Consider the following 23,124-nt stretch of genomic DNA (forward strand, 5'->3'; position numbering starts at 1 on the left):
GTGAGCCACAATTTCTGAGCCTGCACGTCTGGAGCCTGTGCTCTGCAACAAGAGAGGCCGCAATAGTGAGAGGCCCGTGCACCGTGATGAAGAGTGGCCCCCACTTACCGCAACTAGAGAAAGCCCTTGCACAGAAGCGAAGACCCAACACAGCCATAAAATAAATAAATAAATAAATAAAATTTAAAAAAAACAAGACCCGTATATATGCAGTCTACAAGAGACTCACTTCAGAACTAGGGACACATACAGACTGAAAGTGAGGGGATGGAAAAAGATATTCCATGCAAATGGAGAGCAAAAGAAAGCTGGAGTAGCAAACTCGTATCAGACAAAATAGACTTTAAAATTAAGAATGTTATAAGAGACAAGGAAGGACACTACATAACAATCAAGGGATCAATCCAAGAAAATATAACAATTATAAATATATATGCACCTAACATAGGAGCACCTCAATACATAAGGCAAATGCTAAGAGCTATAGAAGAGGAAATCAACACTAACACAATAATAGTGAGGGACTTTAACACCTCCTTTACACCAATGGACAGATCATGCAGACAGAAAATAAATAAGGAAACACAAGCTTTAAATGACACAAAAGACCAGATAGGTTTAATTGATATTTATAGGACATTCATCCAAAAAGAGCATATTACACTTTCTTCTCAAGTGCACATGGAACATTCTCCAGGATAGATCACATCTTGTGTCACAAATCAACCTCAGTAAATTTAAGAAAATTGAAATCATACCAAGCATCTTTTCGAACCACAACGCTATGAGATTAGAAATAAATTACAGGGAGAGAAACGTAAACAACACATACACATGGCTGAACAATACATTACTAAATAATCAAGGTTAAACAATACGTTACTAAATAATCAAGAGATCACTGAAGAAATCAAATAAGAAATCAAAAAATACCTAGAGACAAATGACAACAAAAACATGATGATCCAAAACCTATGGGATGCAGCAAAAGCAGTTCTAAGAGGGAAGTTTATAGCAATACAAGCCTACCTAAAGAAACAAGAAAAAATCTCAAATACACAATCTAACCTTACACCTAAAGGAACTAGAGAAAGAAGAACAAACAAAGCCCAAAGTTAGCAGAAGGAAAGAAATCATAAAGATCAGAGCATAAATAAATGAAATAGAAACAAAGAAAACAATAGCAAAGATCAATAAAACTAAAAGCTGGTTCTTTGAGAAGATAAACTAAATTGATAAACCATTAGCCAGGCTCATCAAGAAAAACAGGGAGAGTACTCAGATAAATAAAATGAGAAATGAAAAAGGAGAAGTTACAACAGACACCTCAGAAATGCAAAGCATCCTAAGAGACTACTACAAGCAAGTCTATGCCAATAAAATGGACAACCTGGAAGAAATGGACAAATTCTTAGAAAGGTATAACCATCCAAGACTGAACCAGGAAGAAACAGAAAATATGAACAGACCAATCACAAGCACTGAAATTGAAACTGTGATTAAAAATCTTCCAATGAACAAAAGGCCAGGACCAGATGGCTTCACAGGTGAATTCCATAAAACATTTAGAGAAGAGCTAACACCCATCTTTCTCAAACTCTTCCAAAAAATTGCAGAGGAAGGAACACTCCCAAACTCATTCTAAAAGGCCACCATCACCCTGATACCAAAACCAGACAAAGATACTACAAAAAAAGAAAATTACAGACCAATATCACTGATGAATATAGATGCAAAAATCCTCAACAAAATACTAGCAAACAGAATCCAACGACACATTAAAAGGATCATTCACCATGATCAAGTGGGATTTATCCCAGGGATACAAGGATTCTTCAATATATGCGAATCAATCAATGTGATACACCATATTAACAAAATGAACCATATGATAATCTCAATAGATGCAGAAAAAGCTTTTGACAAAATTCAACACTCATTTATCATAAAAACTCTCCAGAAAGTGGGCATAGAGAGAATCTACCTCAACATAATAAAGGCCATATATGACAAACCCACAGCTAACATAATTCTCAATGGTGAAAAACTGAAATAATTTCCTCTAAGACCAGGAACAAGATAAGGATGGCCACTCTCACCACTATTATTTAAAATAGTTTTGGAAGTCCTAGCCATGGCAATCAGAGAAGAAAAAGAAATAAAAGGAATACAAATAGGGAAAAAAGAAGTAAAACGGTCACTGTTTGCAGATGACATGATACATTACATAGATAATACTAAAGATATCACCAGAAAACTACTAGAGCTAATCAATGAATTTGGTAAAGTTGCAGAACACAAAAGTAATGTATAGAAATCTCTTGCATTCCTATACACTAACAATGAAAGATCAGAAAGAGAAATTACGGCAACAATTCCATTCACCATTGCAACAAAAAGAATAAAATACCTAGGAATAAACCTACATAAGGAGGTAAAAGACCTGTACTCAGAAAACTATAAGACACTGATGAAAGAAATCAAAGATGACACAAACAGATGGAGAGATAAACCATGTTCTTGGATTGGAAGAATCAATATTGTGAAAATGACTGTACTACCCAAAGCAATCTACAGATTCAATGCAATCCTTATCCAGTTACCAATGGCATTTTTTTATAGAACTAGAACAAAAAAATCTAAAAATTTGTATGGAGACAAAAAAGACCCTGAATAGCCAAAGGAATCTTGAGGGAAAAAAATGGAGCTGGAGGAATCAGACTCCCTGACTTCAGACTATACTACAAAGCTACAGTAATCAAGACAATATGGCACTGGCACAAAAACAGAAATATAGATCAACGGAACAGGATAGAAAGCCGAGAGGTAAACCCACGCACCCATGGTCAACTAATCTATGACAAAGGAGGCAAGGATATACAATGGAGAAAAGATAGTCTCTTCAATAAGTGGTGCTGGGAAAACTGGACAATTACATGTAAAAGAATGAAATTAGAACACTCCCTAACACCATACACAAAAATAAACTCAAAATGGATTAAAGACCTAAATGTAAGACTGGACACTATAAAACTCTTAGAGGAAAATATAGGAAGAACACTCTTTGACATAAATCACAGCAAGATCTTTTTTGACCCACCTCCTAGAGTAATGGAAATAAAAACAAAAATAAACAAATGGGACCTAATGAAACTTAAAAGCTTTTGCAAAGCAAAGGAAACTACAAACAAGACAAAAAGACAACCCTCAGAATGGGAGAAAATATTTGCAAATGAATCAACGGACAAAGGATTAATCTCCAAAATATATAAACAGCACATGCAGCTCAATATTAAAATAACAAACAACCCAATCCAAAAATGGGCAGAAGACCTAAATAGACATTTCTCCAAAGAAGACATACAGATGGCCAAGAGGCACATGAAAAGTTGCTCAACATCACTAATTATTAGAGAAATGCAAATCAAAACTACAATGAGGTATCACGTCACACCAGTTAGAATGGGCATCATCAGAAAATCTACAAACAACAAATGCTGGAGAGAGTGTGGAGAAAAGGGAACCCTCTTGCACTGTTGGTGGGAATGTAAATTGATACAGCCACTACGGAGAACCGTATGGAGGTTCCTTAAAAAACTAAAAATAGAATTACCATATGACCCAGCAATCCCAGTTCTGGGCATATACTCAGAGAAAACCATAATTCAAAAAGACACATGCACCCCAATGTTCATTGCAGCATTATTTATAATAGCCAGGTCATGGAAGCAACCGAAATGCCCATCGACAGACAAATGGATAAAGAAGATGTGGTACATATATACAATGGAATATTACTCAGCCATAAAAAGGAACAAAATTGGGTCATTTGTAGAGACGTGGATGGACCTAGAGACTGTCATACAGAGTGAAGTAAGTCAGAGAGAGAAAAACAAATATTGTATATTAACGCATATATGTGGAATCTAGAAAAATGGTACAGATGAACGGGTTTGCAAGGCAGAAATAGAGACAAAGATGTAGAGAACAAACGTATGGACACCAAGGGGGGAAAGCAGGGAGATGGTGGTGGTGGTGTGATGAATTGGAAGATTGGGATTGATATATATACACTAATATGTATAATGTATATGTATATGTATATGAGAGAATCAATGAACCTTAATAAAATTAATCACACTCCAAATGCAAAGCTCCAATCATGGTAATTTTGCTCAGCAGGAACCATTGACATGTTTGGTTATATTAGAGGTAGGGGGGCGGGTATAACTGGCACAGGATCCAGATTTGCTTTTCATGGAGATAACTAGATTATTCTTGACTGCTATGTGCAGGAGACTGATAGTCTAATCGCAGAACAGAACGCAGGCCATACACCGCCGCTGAGAATGAGAGCAAGCCAGAAGAGTGGGCTCTGGTCGGGACGGCAAAGGCAGCAAATGGCTGAAGACCTGAGAGAAGAGAGTGATTTAGTTGATGCCTATAGCAGTGAGATACAGTAAACATTGGAATCTTCCATCTCAGAGCTGAAGAGAATCCATAAGACGACCAGCTCCAGGACTTGAGAGAAGTGAAATGTATGTGTGTGTGTTTGTGTGTGTGTGTATGTGTGTGCATGAGAAAGAGAGATTTATTTCTTCCCTTAAAGTCAACACAGGATAGAAAACTCAAAATTACTGAAGACAGAACATTTTCATAAAAATCAACAGTGATTCCAGTTCCCAGAAATAGACACTGATAAAATTACAGTTTACTTCTTTCCAGGTTTTCCTCAACACATTTTTTTTACACAGTTGCTATTGTACTACATATGCAATTTTGTGCTATTTTTATTCCCCACTTCACCTCATAATATAACTTTATAAAACAAATAACATCTCCATGTCATTCATATTAATTATAATCCTCATTTATCACATAAGGTAACAAAGACTGGAGAATTGACCCTTGACCAAAACCTCACAGTTAACAAGGGGTCAAGCCTTCTGTCCCATAGTGCAGCATTTCCGAGCCTACATCCCAGATCCTGAAGTCATGTGTCTAATGTGTAATACATTTCTAGACCCTCTATCTGGGATATACACATGTCTTCTAATATAGGCTGTCATTAAAGAAAAGAAAATATACAATAATGATCTTTTAATTAATAAAAAAGTTATGAAAATAAGTATGAAACAGGTACCAGAAGGTCAAAGTGGACATATTACCTATATTATGTGACCTTACAATATATAATTACACGTAATATTGTGAAATACTTTCTACATCTCATAAAATGGTGTGTTGTGGTTTAGCAGAGAATCTCCTTGTAATCTTTTAAAAATAGTATCTATTAGATCTAACGGTATAAATGTTATAGTGTAACTATCTTATGGACTGTAATCCAAACATTTCTACATGTTAACTCTGCTCTTTGTAGAATAAAAGCATCTGGAAAATGTGAGAAAAAAAAAGACTATGTTTTGAAAATTTTCTGTCCATAATTATCACTGTAAAAGACTGTATTACATTTGATGTATCATAATTTTTTAAATATTTTCCTTAGATTGGACATTTCTAATGCTCACAAGGTCTTGCTAGTATAGACAATATAGGCAATAATATAATGAACAGCTTAAAATTTAAAATCATTTTGGTCAATTTAGATTAATCGTAGGAGTAGGAGTAACCATTTACTTGGTTAAAAAGCTCGTGACTCTCATTTGCAACAATGTGGTTGGACCTATAGGGTATTATGCTTAGTGAAATAAGTCAGGCAGAGAAAGAAAAATACTCTATGTTATCCCTTGTATGTGGAATCTAAAAAATAAAACAAATGAATGAATATAACAAAACTGAAACAGACTCACAGATATAGAGAACAAACTAGTGGCTACCAGTGGGGAGACGGAAGCAGGAAGAGGCAAGATAGGGGTGGATTAAGAAGTACAAAATACTATGTATAAAATAGTTAAGCAATAAGGATATATTGTACAGAGCATGGAAATTCAGCCATTATTTTTTTGTAACTTTAAATGGAATATAATCTATTAACAATTGAATCACCATGTTGTACACCTGAAATTAATATAATATTGTGAATCAACTCTACTTCAATTAAAAAAAAAAAAGCTTCTGACTCTTTACTACATTTCTCAAATCTTCTTTCCACTTGGAACATCCTTCTCCCTAACCTTTGTTTCTAAATCATAATCACTTTCAAGGGCCCAAAAAACTATGCCGTCTACCTTGACCATTTTTCTGCCTCGTCCTCCTCTTAAGACAGAAGTCAGCCTCCTCCCATGCAAGCGCCCATAGCACAGTTTTCATGAGAGGGGTGTGATTCATTCTAAACACACTGAATTAATGATATGTATATATGTGTCTATTAACAGACTGTAGGCTACCCGAGAGGCTGTTTCTTGTTCTCCCTCATAACTTCCCCTAGAGATTTTCCATTATTTCAGGCTCTCTTCTGTATTTTGTTTGTATTTTACCAAGAGTTCCTGTGCGTTTGGAGTAGAGGTCAGAGTCAGAGATGGGAGAAGCTTGTCATACCAGATCAGTATAAAATCTTGACAAGAAAACCTAAGGATTCTTATTTCTTTCGCCCTCTGAAAAAAGAATAAGAAAATATATTCATATGTGTTGCAACATCTCAAATTGAAAAAAGAATAAGAAAATATATTCATATGTGTTGCAACATCTCAAATTGAAAAAAGAATAAGAAAATATATTCATATGTGTTGCAACATCTCGAATTGAGGGCTAAGTTTCATCCAAAAGGCAGTGAGCAATATTACCGCAGAAGATTTGGAAACCTGGTTTTATAAACAGGATGTCTGGGAGATCCAGGCGAGAGTTTGGGTTCTAACTCTACTTTTGTCTCGATAAGTCATTTTAAGGATATAGCTGTTCTGAGCCTATTTTCCCAAAATGAGACATTAATTTTTGCTTCATAAGTTTTGGTTAATTTGGGGTTAATTTTTGCCTCATAATTTGCATCTCATATTAAAAAATGAAACAGTAATTCCCTGGCAGTCCAGTGGTTAGGACTCCACGCTTTCACTGCCGAGGGCCCAGGTTCAATCCCTGATTGGGGAACTAAGATTCCCCCAACCTGTGTGGCACGGCCAAAAAAAGAAAAGAGAAAAAAAAAAAAAGGCATGTACCTTAGCTGTGATCTGAGCTTCCCATTCTCTTTCAGACAGGAAATTAAACCTTTCCCTCCCCATTAATGCGTTTCTAATTCTGGTCTTAGACAATCACCACACTTGGTCATTCTACATCCAGCACACACACACACACACACCCCATGAGTTATGCAACTGCAGCTGGTTACTATGAAGCTGCATTTCGGCCCAAAGAGAGAAAAATCTGAAACCAATTTCAGAACCAAGAGGAAATTTTATTCATAGGAGTATTTCTATTACCCAGTCTGCTCAGCTACAATGTCAGGGCAACATTTTTGCCTTCAAATCAGCTTTCCTTATTTCCAGAGAACATTTTACTTTCTCCATCATTAAGCCACTTTTCTTTAATCTTTGTGTAAAGTTCTCTACGGCTTTGCAAAGTTCCTCACTCTCCTGAAAGGCAAGCTGAAGAAAGAACAGTTTTTGAAGTTAACAATTTAAGAACTGAGACTCAGCTCTACACTTGGAAGCTAATGAGTAGTGTTTAGGTGCCCAGATGGGGGCTCAGAACAAGGCTAGCTTCAGTACGGATCTGGGTCTTCAACATGATGAATCATTTAAATTTGCAGGATGGCTGGGGGCTGCCTAGGGCCCCTTTCAAGATGCCGCCAAGTGTCCCTCTCTTCCCCCTGGGGTACAGAGATATATATAAAATCTTGCAACTTGGTGTGTCTTGGGGGAAGTTATCACTGCCTGCCCCTGGGGTACATTGTTATTTTCTGAAAATAAAATTTAGTGGCTTAAATCTACTTGTCATCCCAGTAATAAATATAGACTAAGAGAGGAGTCTCAATGAAAATGGATCTGTTCAGCATTTTTTTATTTTTTATTTTTTTGAAGTCTAGAAAAATTTTAGAGACTTTTCACAGCAATACTTCCAAGTCTAAGACATAAGTTTATGTACCTTGCTCTTTAAAACACATGAGACAACAACCCCTACCAAAAGGGCCTCATGAGGTATTAATGATGATGGTGGAGAATGGGAATTCATATACAAAAACATGAATTACTAGTTTATAGGCCCCACCCTACAATCAGGCCAAGACCAATCCATTCAAAGACATTCCAAATTGAACAGCTATTTACGGAGCATATGCCAAGAGCGGACACCAGGCCCTGGAGGCACAGCTGTGAATAAGAGAGAAAAGAGCTCACTCTTACCAGTGCCTTCTCCAACTCCAACTCAGCTGGTTTGGGAGCTTCTCGGATCAACTCACAGACTGGAAGGGTACTGCTCCACTCTCCATCAATGCACTGCTGGTGCTGTGTGCCCACCAGGCAGTACCTGGATGCAAGTTAGAATGGCAACAACGTTTACACTTCCACCTCTTGAACTGGGCAACTGAAGCTGGTTTTAGTATTTTAGTATTTCAGTATTTCACACTGTAATAAAATCTACTTTTCTGCCCCAGAGCCCTAATGCACGCTTAAGTTATCTCAATATTACAAAGCAGTCATAAAGGAAAACCACTCTCCTGGGGGTGGACAGGACCCAAGTGATGAGTCAGACTGTGAGACATGGAGGAGTGAAAAATTCTAAATATGTGTTTTTACGCACACAGTTTTTGGGCGGGAAGGGTGAGGCAGGAACCTCTTCATTGTTCAGTAACTTTAAAAAAGCATCTGTCATCTATGCTCTAAAAAGGAGTAGAAAGCTAGAGACAGCCTTCAAATAAATCTTGGTGAACTGCTTAAAAGGAGCCTCAGCTCTTAATCAGAAAAACATGAGAGTTGATGGCAAAATGCATCGGAGGTAAATAATGAGATTGAAATGCCAGTGAGGTCACATGACTCTGAGTTAATAAGATTGAGGCCAGGGAAAGAAAAGGTTAGGAGATCTGTAAGGGGGTGACGGGGCAGTCTAAGTTAAGGTTAGACTTTAATTACTATGTCCTGAGGATCTCTACTCTAAATAATTCTCTTTCTGTACTTCCATATATTCTGTGGTTTTTTTTTTTGAGTTTTTTGTTCTGTGACTGTTTAGAAAAACATACTTTTTTGGGGGGGTGGCTGCATTGGGTCTTTTGCTGTGCACAGGCTTTCTCTGGTTGCGGCGAGTGGGGGCTACACTTCGTTGCTGTATGCGGGCTTCTCATTGCAGTGGCTTGTCTTGTTGCAGAGCACAGGCTCTAGGCGCATGGGCTTCAGTAGTTGTGGCACACGGGCTCAGTAGTTGTGGCACACGAGCTCTAGAGCGCAGGCTCAGTAGTTGTAGCGCACAGGCTTTGTTGCTCCGCGGCATGTGGGATCTTCCTGGGCCAGGGCTCAAACCCGTGTCCCCTGCATTGGCAGGTGGATTCTTAACCACTGCGCCACCAGGGAAGCCCCAGAAAAACATACATTTTAAATATTTTATCTTGTCTTAGCTAAGAGAAAAAAGAGTGATACTTCTATTAGGATAAATAGGAGGATCAGTCTGTCTTCTAGGGCTTGGGGAGAGCTGGCAGTGGGCTAAAGCAGCTCTCAAAATCAGAACGTGCAGGACTTCCCTGGTGGCACGGTAGTTAAGAATCCACCTGCCAATGCAGGGGACACGGGTTCGAGCCCTGGTCCGAGAAAATCCCACATGCCGCGGAGCAACTAAGCCCGTGCGCCACAACTACTGTGCCTGCGCTCTAGAGCCTGCGAGCCACAACTACTGAGCCCACGTGCCACAACTACTGAAGCCCGCAGGCCTAGAGCCCGGGCTCCACAACAAGAGAAGCCACCGCAATGAGAAGCCCACGCACTGCAATAAAGAGTAGCCCCCGGTCTCTGCAACTAGAGGAAGCCCACACACAGCAACAAAGACACAACGCAGCCAAAAATAAATTAATTAATTTTTTTAAAAAGTTTAAAAATCAATTCAAAAAAATATATATCAGAATGTGCTAGGTAATCAGGGGACTAGGTTGAGACAGACTGGGTCTTTTCCAAAACAAGGCTACTAGTCAATGGGAAAGGTCTCATATTTAAAAGGCTGCAATACACTTACCTTGCTTCACAGTAATAAGTAATGGTAGATCCTGAGTTGAAATCTATTCCTTCAAAATAGCCATGAGTTGGATTCTCAGGAGGGCCACAGTCTCCTGAGAGACAGAAGTATAAGAATGACAGCTGTGAAGTCCAGTAATGCTCAATTAACAACGCCAGCCCCGTAAGTGCAACTGTGTAGGCCAGCACCTGCCGCCTTCACAGCAGCCCATGTAGGATCTGGGACATGTTCTCCATTCATTTCCTTCTGGTCAAATCATATTTATCCATGGGAAAGACTCCCTCCCCTGGCTCATTCTCTGAGTCATTAGTGACGTGAGAGTACTTTGTGATTGGCAGGAACTTGAGGAAAGGAAGGTTAAGTTGTAGAGATGCTAATTGTCAGTGTATAAGAAGGGAAAAATTAGGCTATAGGTAGAGATGGAAGAAGTAACTCCTGAAACAGTAAACAGTGTGAGCTCAAATGGAGGTTGACTACCCCTGGGTGACAGTTGTACCATATGAGAGATTCAGCAAAAAAAGGAGAACAGAGCTGGGAGGAAAGAGGATGAGTCTGTAAAATTATAGAAAGAGAGTTGGACAAGGTACTAGATGTTGTGAGTTTTGGTTTTGGCTCTTCCACTGACCACATGGCATGAAAGAAGCCATTTTACCTTTCTCAGCTTCCTTCTGTTTTTTAAAACTTAATTAATTAATAAATTTCTTTTTTTTTTTTGGCTGCGTTGAGTCTTCGTTGCTGCACGCAGGCTTTTTCTAGTTGAGGCGAGCGGGGGTTACTCTTCGTTGCGGTGCACAGGCTTCTCACTGCAGTGGCTTCTGTTGTGGCGGAGCATGGGCTCTAGGCCCGCGGGCTTCAGTTGTTGTAGCACGTGGGCTCAGTAGTTGTGGCTCTCGGGCTTTAGAGCGCAGGCTCGGTAGTTGTGGCGCATGGGCTTAGTTGCTCCGCGGCATGTGGGATCTTCCCGGACCAGGGCTTGAACCCATGTCCCCTGCACTGGTGGGTGGATTCTTAACCACTGCGCCACCAGGGAAGTCCTCAGCTTCCTTCTTAATCTATAAGATGAGCAGGCTAAATAATATTATCCCTAAGGTCCCTTTCAGCTCTGAGGTTATATGAGTCTAAACTTGTTGATCAAGATTAACAGCTAAATTAAGAATAATTATGTAGTTATGTATTTATTGAAACACAAAGTCTTCAAAATAAATAGATAACTAAAACAGCAAAGCATAAAAGAGCATGTATAATATAATACTATTTTTGTAAAACACAGTCACATACCAACATATATGAACAGAAAAAAAGTCTGAAGATTATATACCAAAGTACTCTGTTATCTCTGGGTGGTAGGTTTGTAGGTAATTAAATGTTTTCTTCTTTTAGTTTCTGTATTTTTCCACAACAGAGATGTATTACTTGAGCAGTTAATAAATAATTTCTAAAAGATCAAAACCTGAGTTCAAAAGTTGTGTGGAAGAAAGGAAAAAGAATTTCAATGAGTTGATTAAGGAACTCCAGTGTCCCAAATGGACACCTCACCAAAGATATACAGATGGCATATGAAAAGATGCTCTACATCATATGTCATCAGCAAAACGCAAATTAAAACAACAGTGGTATACTATTACACATCTATTAGAATGGTCAGTCTCTGGAACACTGACAACACCAAATGCTGGGAAGGTTTTGGAACAACAGTATTCATACATTGCTGGTGGGAATTCAAAATGGTAGAGCCCCTTTGGAAGACAGTTTGGTGGTTTCTCACAAAACTAAATATACTCTGACCATATGATCTAACTCCCAAAGAAGGTGAAAACTTACATCATAGAAAAAAACCTTCACATGGATATTTTTAGCAGTTTTATTCATAATTGTCAAAACTTGGAAGTAACCAAGATGTCCTTCAGAAAGTGAATGGATAAGTAAACTGTGGTACATCCAGAAATGAAACATTATTCAGTACTAAAAACAAATGAGCTGTCAAGCCATGAAAAGACATGGAGAAACCATAAATGCATGTTACTAAGTGAAAGAAGACAAAATGAAAAGGTCACACAACGTATGATTCTAATTGTATGACATTCTGGAAAAGACAAAACTATGGAAACAATAAAAACATCAGAGGTTGAGAGGGGTGGGGGAAGTAAAGTGATAAATAAGCAGAGCACAGAGGATTTTTAGGGTGGTGAGAATACTCTGTATGAGATTATAACGATGTACATATGTCATTATACATTGGTCCAAATCCATTGAATGTACAACACCAAGAGTGAACTCTTAGGTAAACTATGGACTTTGAGTGATAATGATGTGTCAATGTAAGTCTATCAATTGTAACAAATGTACCACTCTTGTGAGTGACGTTGATGATGGGGGTGCGGGGGGGAGGCTATGCATATGTGGGAACAGGGGCAATAGGGGGAATCTCTGTATCTTCCTCTCAATTTTATTAGAAACCTAAAACTGCTCTAAAGAAATAAAGTATTGAAATAAATAAATTTGCAATGTTAGATGTGTACCATTCTAAATGAGATTTTAAAATTAATTTTTGTTTCCTATGTTTTAATTTAAAATTCTGGTTAGGAGTGCATTGTAATACCAAGTCTGCCCATCCAGGATCTTTTCTTTTATTCATGTCTTATTTTATGTCCTCTGGTAAATTTTCCTATAGGTCTCATGAATGGAATTATTTTTACATTTCTGTATTCATCTGATAACTATTACTAGAAAGTGAAAACTGTTGATTTTTCAATATTTATTTTGTATCCAAGAATGAAGTTTTTAGTAGAATTTCTTGGATTTTTCAGGTATATTTTGCAAATAATGATATCCTGTGACTCACCAATCATTCTAGGACTCTATCCTATAGAAATAGTAGCATAGACATAAAGATGTATGTGTATAGACATATATATACAATAACATTAATTTCATCATTGTTTGTAATAGCAAAAATATGGAAATATAATAAACGTTCATCAATATGAGAGATATGGAATAAATCATGGCATATCCACATGTAGTTAAAAAGCAGGAGATAGAGTTATACATACCGATCTGAAAAAGATTCCCATGTATATTGTTATATGAAAAAAAAGCTATTTAAAAAATATGTATAGCAAAGTCCCATCTTTGTAGGTATATATGTGTGTTGGTATGTGTGTGTGTGCATTTATTTCAAATATCTGTGTAAACATAAGAAAAAGTCATTAAACACATCCAACTAATTACCTCTGAGAGCTATGAACGGTAGGGATAAAAGCAGGTATTTTCAACTCTAATTTTATGTAATTTTGCAATGATGAGTAATAGTCTTTTTTCCCCCTGTTTTTGTTTATCTTTCAAAAAAAAAAAAAAACGTTATCGCTTAATCTTGAAATTTAAAAAAAATATAGTCAGATGTCCCAAACTACCCTGTGTTAGGTCTAGTAGTACAGGAATCCTACTTGGGGGTGGCGGGTGCTGTTTACTGTTTGGGTGCTGATCATTTCATTAGAGTGCATTGCTTGTGTTGAGGCTTGGCTCTTTCTTGGCTGCCTGCTAGATCCTAAACCCTTCCCAGATACACAAAAGAGGTCAGCGTTGTGGGTATGTGGTGAATGGCTAGACTTTCACTGCCGATCAGTATCTTTGGGGTTTGCACTTTTTTTCTCTTATACTTACTGCTTTTGCAGACAGGAAAGGGAGGCACCCAGGTGTGGTTCTCTAGGCACCGGCTCCAATTGCTGCCCTTGAGGACGTAATGCTCATTGCACTTAAACGTGATAGTGTCATTCACATTCACAGGCTCCAAGGAACTAAACTCACCATTCACCAGCAAAGGGTCAGGACAGTGGCCCACTGAAGAAGAAAACAGGCAGAGATCTGAAAGGGCTAAGCGGAAACCCACCACAGCAAAGGCTACACCTCCTCAGGCTTCGTCAAGAAAATTGAAAATGAGCAGTAAAACTGCACCTTTTAATATGGACTGGTACATGGTACGAAACCATATCAATGCAGAATGAGAAAAGACTGGGTTGCCCTAACTGTGGTAGAAAATGTCTTGATCATGCACAAAGTGACAACTGACATTTGAACATACTAAAATTAAGCATGTAATTGGAAATTACCAATAGCACGTTCATCATTCTCTTATGTTAAGCATTGTTCAAAATTCTTGAGCCCATGTTTGAGGCAAATGTTTCCTTCCCTTTCATCCTGTCAAATACACACATTAGTCATCATTTTCTACTTTGTTTTCTTTTGTTCTGCCCAGGTAGAAAAACAGGAGAATACAGAGGGATGTGAATTTGGTTGTATGAATAAAGGATAAATATACAGGTGTGCTTTAGGTATAAAGGAGAACTTTACACTCTAGGTTTAAAGGAGAACTAATCCAGCTATTCCTAAAAACAGTATTAATAAAGAGAATGTGGACTAATTATTCTCCATCTCTACAGACACCACAAATGAGTTTTATGAACCTGAACAAATCACTTAGATTTCAGTTATCACATTTGTAAATTGAGAACATAAATTTTCCCATTTCAAAAATTATATGATGGGGCTTCCCTGGTGGTGCAGTGGTTAGGAATCCGCCTGCCAATGCAGGGAACACGGGTTCGAGCCCTGGTCTGGAAAGATCTCACATGCTGCGGAGCAACTAAGCCCGTGCACCACAAGTACTGAGGCTGTGCTCCAGAGCCCGTGAGCCATAATTACTGAGCTCACGTGCCACAACTACTGAAGCCCGTGCGCCTAGAGCCTGTGCTCCACAACAGAAGCCCGCACACCACACGAAGAGCAGCCCCCGCACACCACAACTAGAGAAAGCCTGCGTGCAGCAACGAAGACCCAACGCAGCCAAAAATAAAGTAAATAAAATAAATTTATAAAAAAAAAAATTATATGATGGATGAAATGAAATGATAAGATATATTTACTTCAAAATAATAATGCAAAGCAGAATTGTGGATTAAAAAAGTCGTGTTGATCATACATATGAGTTCATTTTACACTTCTGTCTTTTGTATATGTTTAAAATTTTTCATAACTTAAAAATTTTAAAGCAATATGATATTAAACAAATTACAGCCCCCCCAAAAAAGTAGTTTTAATAAGTAGAAGAAATCCTTTCCTTCTTGTAGGGATGATTGTGTCTACTAATTCAACTAAATTAATACTAAGAGCTGATTATGTACCTACTAAGAGAGGTTCCACAACTAGAGTGCTTTAAAAATCTATTACTAGAAGTTGAGAAATTTTTTTCTTATAAAGTCTTGCCATGGCCTACTGGAGGTACGATATGATATGAAAGAATACAGAGGGATGACAAGGTGAACAAAATAGCAGAAAGATCAAACTTACAGCGGCACTCGGGAGCGGGGGCATTCCATCCCTTAGATGCATTACAAAAAAGGGTTTTCTCTCCTACCAGGTGGTAGCCACTGTTACATAAGTAAGTCCCCAGAATTTGTCCTTCCCCCTCCTTTGCAACAAATATGCTATTGTCCACTGGGGGGAGTTCTGGACAGATCTCTGTTGGAGGAAAAAAAAAAACAAAACAGATTCGTTTGACGTATCACGTGCCCTGAGGAAGCACTTACTAGATTCCCCATCCAAGTGTCTTTTGTCTTGATTATTAATTCTGATTCCTTGTACTCTTCCATGTCCACGTACATCCACATTCCTTCCTGCCCAAGGATTCCCAAAGTTCTGTTTTCAAAAGGATAACGGGAGTTTTACTCAAGTTCAGCCGTAAGTTATCCACTCCTAAAATAAACAATCCCCTTTCCAAATAGTGGTCCTGGAGTTTATCATAAATAAGACCTCTCAAGATTTTGAAATTGGTACATTTTTTGTTCCCAGAACAGAAAGGGAAAGTAGCAGATAATGATCCACTTCATAGAGCAAAATCATTAAATATTTACTATGCCCCTATTGAGTTCAGAGCATTAGGCCAAGTAATTTGAGATTTTTCAATAAAGGAAATATATTTTATAAACTTCAATTTCATTAAAACCCCGGATAGAATGCCTCATAATCCACAAGTTGATATCACATGCCTTACAAACTGAGGTTTAGAAAAGCATACGTACCATCTGAGGCAGAAATCAGCCACATATCCACAAGACAGCATATAAACCAAAAAAACATCTTGCGATCAAAATTGTTTGACCCGGGTTGGAAATAACCCAGCCTAGGATCCTGGTTTAGATCAAAATAGGTCTTCTCACACCACTTGAGATCAGACCAACCACCTCCTTCCTAGAGAAGGGGTTGTCTTGATTTCTATTCCCTGGAAGGAAAAAAAAAATTCTACAACAGGAAATAAGAGTAGCTGTAAGGAAGTTGGTACAAAGAGGGATTTTGCAAAAACCCAAAGGGGTGATAAAAAAGAGTTGCCAGTTTTAAAACTCAGTTTCAGAAATGGCCCAAGTGTTGCTTATGCAAATCCAGGTGACCAGCTCCTTTGAACTGCAGGCTGATCCTTCCTCAACAGATTTGGGCCAAATGCTCTTGCCATGACCTTCACATCTGTTGATATTTGCCAGTGTTTACCATCCACTTTCTGCAACTCTCTCCAGCATTGTGGGTAGAGGCGGGGAGGTGGGGGTGGAGGTGTGCATCCCTTGTGCTTTCCCAAGTAAAACCCAACTCTGGGTGCTACCTCCTCCCCCTTTCTCAAATACCAGGTATCCTAAGACGGTAAGCAGCATTGAAGACTGAAAGCTCAAGGAAGTCAACTAACCTTACCTGTCTCCAACCTTCCAGACCATATGGCTTCCCAGAAAGGAGCTGGTCCTGGTGGATTCCAAACTTGAGAAGGACTCCAAAGTCCTGCAGTGACACAATGTCCGCATTTGCCAGGTCTGCACCAGGCTTCCCATTCCGTGGTCTTCTGGGCAGGATTTGACCTGAGTCCAGAGTCAACCAAATGAGCTAAGAGAGAGATGAGGGGAATGTTTGGTCTTGGGAATGAAGCATGTAAAATTGCTTTTGGGTTCCCATAGCTTCTTGTTCATGATGATTACAGCCATTAGCTAGTTGTCTGTGCTCCAATTACAAAACTGGGGTAAAATTCCTACAAAATCTTAAGTTTAAATAAAATAACAAATATAAAGCATAATAATACATATAAAGCATAAAAACACAGTAAGGTCTCAAATGTTATTCTCATCCCAACCCATTATCATTACTTTGTAATGATTTGTTCATGTTTTTCTCCCACACTAGACTATGTTAAAAAACAAAATTCAAGATCTAATTGGCTTTATTCAACAATTCATTAATCGGGCAACATCTCACCTAGTAAATAGAAGGGCATTCTGAGGAGTTGTACAAAATGGAGGGGTTTTATAAAAGGAGAGTGGGGCAAGGAAGTTACTAGCAAAAGAAAAGGAAGAATTGTTTCAGGATAGGTCACCTTCTTTTGGGGAAAAAATGAGAGTCTAATCATGCAGATTACCTCATTAGTGCTGACCAGAAAATTCCAGACTGGCCCAATTAAGAGTATATTCCTGGGGAAGGTCAAAATTGCAATTAGGTCAAGTATTAATATTAAATCTAGGTTTGGTATCAGGACTTTAGCACAGATGACGTCATTTGGGACATGTGGTTCCCTCTTTAACAACTGTCAACAACTCTAGAACAGGGATTGTGCCTCATCTGTGTTTGCATTCCCTTCCTCTGCATTGCATAATGAAAAGTATTGATAAAATTGTCTGCTAAATGAATAAAGCAATGCAGAGTAAATGAAAAGAACAGTCACCCAGAAACTCTACCACAACCCCTCAAATCCATAGTGATAACTTATTTATTATATACTGCTTTTATGGTTTTTCTGTGTCTTTGGTCAACTAATATGTGAGCTCCTATATTGCAAGCATCTTTTAAAGTATAATTTTCAAAAAATTAATAACATGACATTCATGTAAATATAAAATGAACAAGTGTCAAAGATTTCACTCAACTCATTAATTAATGAGGGAACCATTAAGATGCTACAGTGAATTTAAAGAAGAATTTGAGGAACAGATACATAATATATAGTCAGTCAAAGGCATTCTAAAATGACTTTTCTACTAGAGGCAAAACTGGTTAATATACAGGGCAACAAACTGTAATACTTGAAATCAGATTTTCTAACTGATGGAAATTAATTGAATCTCTACTGGACAAAATTCTTTTGCTTTGCCCTGATCGGGAATCATTTGCATTGTTCTCAGAAAAGAATCATTTGCATTCCTACCCATTTTCTACAGATTAACCTCTACTCTTATAAGAGAGTTGTAAAAAAGCCTAGTTAATAGAAAGTCAATCAAAATTACACACCCTTATGGAATCAATAATCCCTAGAGAGTGTCTGCTAGAGAATACTCAGTAATCCATAAAAAAATGTCTCCAGTGATCTCTTTTTGCCTAGTTACAAGTTTTGAGTAATTTTTAACATACCACATATTCTATTTCTTGAGGAATACATGTTCCTCAGTATCTACTGTACATAATGTTTGTACAAAAAATAATAAAAAATGAAAGAAAATTTTGTTTATTGCTACATAAACATGCGTATAAAATAGAGCATTATTACAGGAAATAATTGCAAATAAGTCTTCATCTCAATGGCTTATATTAGATTCAGAATGATTAGGACTTTAGAAAGGTACTATATTGCTTATAATACTGTCTTCCTAACGTTTCTTCGTGAAATGTAAAAATATTTACACTGAGTGGGATATAGAGAGACTATAAATATCCTCACAAAGTTCAGGTCAGGTTTTATGGTCAAATAAATTAGAAGAAAACTTTGTTTTCAAAGCGTATTGAATTTTGTAATTCCATATAAGGGATTACATGTTTTATTATGAGTGTCCAAGGTTGAATAAACTAATAAATGAGCAGTAACTGACCTTTCTAAACTGTTGAACAATTTGATCTAATCTAGATTGTTTCCTGGAGAACTAGGGTAATAAATCAGGTGCAGAAGTTGTACTCAGACTGGTTTGATTACTTTACAAAGGGATGGCGCCAGTAATTAGCGGAAGAGATCAGAAGGTGAGGGCGGAGGGGTAGAAAAACAAAAGTCCGCAATGCCTAGGCTGGGGGAAGAGTTGTGGGGAGTTAAACAAGGGGAACACACCCTGTGATGTGTGTGTGTGTGTGTGATTTTAAGAGAATTGGGAAAAGAGTTTTAAAAGTTCTACAGTATGTTACGAATGGATTTCCTTCGGTCTTTGTCAAGACAATTCAGAAAAGATCTAAATTGCTTCTCTGGTTATTTTTTATTTACCAAGTTGATGTTTCTTGAATGCCTCACCAAGAAAAACCTGGGCCAGAAAAGTAGCCTTTATGCAGATTACATGAGAATAAAATATATAAATTTTAAAAAGGTCAAACTGTTCATGAAACATTGTAGAATAAGCTCTGCTTGTGAGTCAAGACAGACATGCACTACAGCAAGATCAGACTTGATGAATGACAAATAGTGTGTCTTTAAGTGGTGGCAATATAACTCTTCAAAGACTACTGCTCACCTTGTTATGTCCCTTCAGACTTACTACAAAGTCCCTATTACCTACTGAAGCAGATTGCTATTCATTCCCAAAATCCATTCCATCCTTCTTCTTTAGTAATTAAACCACAATTATAGCTGGCACAAGGTCACTTGGAATTTTTTTTAAAAAAATACATTTCAGCCTGCCTGCAGTTATATATAGCCATGAGCTATGAGAATAAGCACTGCGTGCAACACTTAGAAAACACCCTTAAAGGAAGTTGGTGTACCCTTTTTGCTCCCTTTTTACTGACTGGAATGTAGACATGATTCTGGTAGCTTGAGTAGCTATATTGTACTATGAGGTAGAATCCAGCACATTGTAGGTGAGAGTAGTAACCTTCTGCATGTGTAAGGTGCTGTTATTTTGGACTTGGTGACACCTTCAGCTGAAACCAACTCTAATCTGAAACACTGATGAATACAAGAAAATAAGGGTCAACTGGTATTTGAGTGAAAGGACCCAGGAATTTAAATTTGGAAAAAAATGTTTAATAGACTTTACTAAACTGTGCCCAGAGGCTGTTTTCCATCCCATGCACAAATTCTAAAAAAGCAACGGATGAAAGAGAAAACCTAGGAAGTGAAAACTGAATGTAAACAATAAGGTAGGAGAAAGGAGAGAAAGGAAAGCGCGAGGACCGTCGCAGCCCAGCCGCCACCGCCAGCCGCGCCGCCGTGTCTGAGCCGAGGAGCCCCGGTCGCCGCCCCGCCGCGCCTTCCGCCGCCGGCTCCCGCGTCCTCGGACTCGTTTCCAACAGCCGGTTAAAACACGGTGTATTACTATGAAGTTCTAGGCGTGCAGAGACATGCCTCAGCCGAGGATATTAAAAAGGCATATAGGAAACTGGCACTGAAGTGGCATCCAGATAAAAATCCTGAGAATAAAGAAGAAGCGGAGGGAAGATTCAAACAAGTAGCTGAGGCGTATGAGGTGTTATCAGATGCTAAAAAAACGGGCCATCTATGACAAATACGGCAAAGAAGGGTTAAACGGTGGTGGTGGAGGTGGAAGTCATTTCGACAGTCCGTTTGAGTTTGGCTTCACATTCCGAAACCCAGATGATGTCTAGAGGGAATTTTTTGGTGGAAGGGACCCATTTTCATTCGACTTCTTCGAAGACCCGTTTGAGGACTTCTTTGAGAATCGAAGGGGCCCCCGCGGAAGCCGGAACCGAGGCACAGGGTCGTTTTTCTCCGCTTTCGGTGGATTTCCCTCTTTTGGAGGGGGATTTTCTTCTTTTGATACAGGATTCACTTCCTTTGGTTCACTAGGTCACAGGGGCCTCACTTCATTCTCTTCCACAGCATTTGTTGGCAGTGGGATGGGCAACTACAAATCTATATCAACTTCTACTAAAGTGGTTAATGGCAGAAAAATCACTACAAAGAGGATTGTCGAGAATGGTCAAGAGAGAGTGGAAGTCGAAGAAGACGGCCAGCTGAAGTCCTTGATGATAAATGGTAAGGAGCAGCTGCTGCGCTTGGATAACAAGTAGCTCTCCGCACGTGCGCAGCGGAGCGTTCCCTCTGGCGCGTGGGAGGACTGACAGGAACATTTTTTTGAAGATTTCACAGGAACTCGACTTTCAGTATAACTGTACTTAATCTAAAGTATTTATACACAGCTCATCGGAGCCCTACTTGTCATAGACTTTTGAGTTTATTGTTGGGACCACATGATAGGACCATTTTTTTTGTCTTTAAAATTGTTGTAAATCTCTGTATGCACTTTGCTTTTTTATTAAACATAATCCAAGGTGGCCGTGACTCTTCCGTACACTAACACCAGCAGGGACCTGCTTTTCCATTGTGTTTGAAACATGAGCCAAGCAGTGTCGGCCTGCTGTGAAGTTAACATCGCCAGGGCGAATCTTCCACAAAAGTAATTTCAAGTTTTTTTCAGTATATAGTAGTGAAAGACATTAATGCATTAATGGTAATACATTTCTGGTTTAATATAAATTGAGGATGTTTTCTAGTTGTGCATGAATGCTGGCAACTAAGTAAGTTTTGACGATTGTTTACATATGTAATGTGTTAAGCTTAGGTTTAAAAAGTTAAGCTGGTAAACTGGGTCTTTGTCATTTGCTTAAAAAAAAAGAAAATAAATGCAAAAAAAAAAAAAAAACAATAAGGTAAATGGATCACTAATTAAGAAAACCAAACGGATAAACAAGCTATTACCTGAAAGTAGGCTGGATACTTGGTGAAGGGCATTACACTTTTTGAGGCGAGGTCCCATTAGATCTGGAATGCTCTTCCCAAGGGTTCCTATGCTTCTGAAATTATTTCACTTAATTGCAAGGAGAAACTCACCTATAGAATCTGACTTAGTTTTCAAACGTGCGGTATCACATATACAACCAAAAAGCGTACTTAAATGTCTTTGGAAATTCAGAAGGGAGTTATTCTGCCCAAAATGCAGCTGGCTTAATGAGAATAAAAGAAGAAAGATTTTGTTCCCTTAAGTTTTTAAGAAAACGAAAACATTACTCTCCATGATTAGCAATGTTATCTTATTACAATCTATTCAAATTCTTAACTAATCCACAATGTCCAGTTTAAAAAAGCATTTCAGAATCTCATATATTCCCCTTCTCTGCTTAAGAGTTAGTATCAAATAGATGTGTCTTCATTTTTTATGTCAAAGGAAAGAAAGGAAGATGAGGTGTATGAGTATGTGTGTAGATTATCATCTACCTCCTGGTTTCCTACCTTGAGGTCCAGGAATAGGTTTCAGGAGGTCACGACCCCCCACTAAATTGTATGTACAACTTATGTGTGTGTACCTTTTTCTGGGGAGAGACTCCTTAGCTTTTATCAAATTCTCAAATGAGTTCAAGACAATGAATGTAGGTTGGATGGTGCAGAATACTTCAAGACCATAAAGCATGGTAACAGGCTATTGCCAGACTGCCAGAGGAAGTACCAGTGGGGTTGTCACCAACAAGGACAAGCTAGTGAACCCAAAGGCTGACCCTCCTCATGGTGAGTCCCCGGTGAAGACCCTGGAGAAAGTTAACACATGATGTAACAATTATGGCTACAGAAATAAAGCAAATAATGACCATTACCCAACACTGGAGCACTCTCCAAACAGTCATTTTCTAATCCTGATCATCTTTTAAGTTTCCAGCTATATTGAAAAGTAGTATGTTATGTGTTTATTGGGCCCTCACCATCACAAATCTTATAATTTGACAAAAACTCCATCAATATTGAGGTGAGTCACACAATAAGGGTGTTCATTCACCTATTTATAAAACAGGGAGAATGATCAAAGACACTCCCAGCCTTCTTCAAACAGTGGCTTGATTGCTGAATAAGAGAAAACTTACAAAAGGGCTTGGAGAGTTTTTCAAGGAAATCACACCCTTGACACCCTCATTATTGTTACTCCTCCAGATACATTACTAAAGCTCATACATTTAGCACTTTCTCTCAATTTCAAACTGGGAGAATTCCTAAGTCATTTTCATGCT

The 23,124-nt window shown here is 38.3% G+C and overlaps 3 protein-coding genes across 5 annotated transcripts in view; 2 read left to right on the plus strand and 1 right to left on the minus strand.

Annotated features, from left to right (window-relative positions):
• FCAMR (Fc alpha and mu receptor) overlaps positions 1-23,124 on the plus strand; it is a 263,932-nt gene that overhangs the window by 112,245 nt on the left and 128,563 nt on the right. The window lies entirely within an intron of this gene.
• C4BPB (complement component 4 binding protein beta) lies at positions 7,328-20,414 on the minus strand. 3 transcript variants are annotated; one of them, XM_082471048.1, is made up of 6 exons: positions 16,185-20,414; positions 15,454-15,624; positions 13,771-13,947; positions 10,108-10,201; positions 8,295-8,418; positions 7,328-7,538 (listed from the first exon to the last, which is right to left on the minus strand). In XM_082471048.1, the coding sequence occupies exons 1-6, from the start codon at positions 16,240-16,242 to the stop codon at positions 7,395-7,397; spliced, it is 768 nt and encodes a 255-aa protein (XP_082327174.1). In that variant the 5' UTR covers positions 16,243-20,414; the 3' UTR covers positions 7,328-7,394. The 3 variants fall into 3 exon arrangements, with proteins under 3 accessions (XP_082327174.1, XP_082327173.1, XP_082327175.1); XM_082471047.1 differs by having other exon boundaries at positions 13,771-13,971; XM_082471049.1 differs by lacking the exon at positions 7,328-7,538 and adding an exon at positions 7,545-7,762 and having other exon boundaries at positions 13,771-13,971.
• Positions 20,409-21,138, plus strand: LOC309648354 (dnaJ homolog subfamily B member 6-like; the record flags this gene model as incomplete). The annotated part of the gene is given in 3 exon segments (XM_082436826.1): positions 20,409-20,588; positions 20,590-20,709; positions 20,713-21,138. Coding segments are annotated over 3 exon segments (726 nt in total), but the record flags the coding sequence as incomplete, so codon positions are not given.

This window comes from Balaenoptera physalus, assembly GCF_965194825.1.
Source record: "Balaenoptera physalus genome assembly, chromosome: 1".
Taxonomy (NCBI): Eukaryota; Metazoa; Chordata; class Mammalia; order Artiodactyla; family Balaenopteridae; genus Balaenoptera; species Balaenoptera physalus.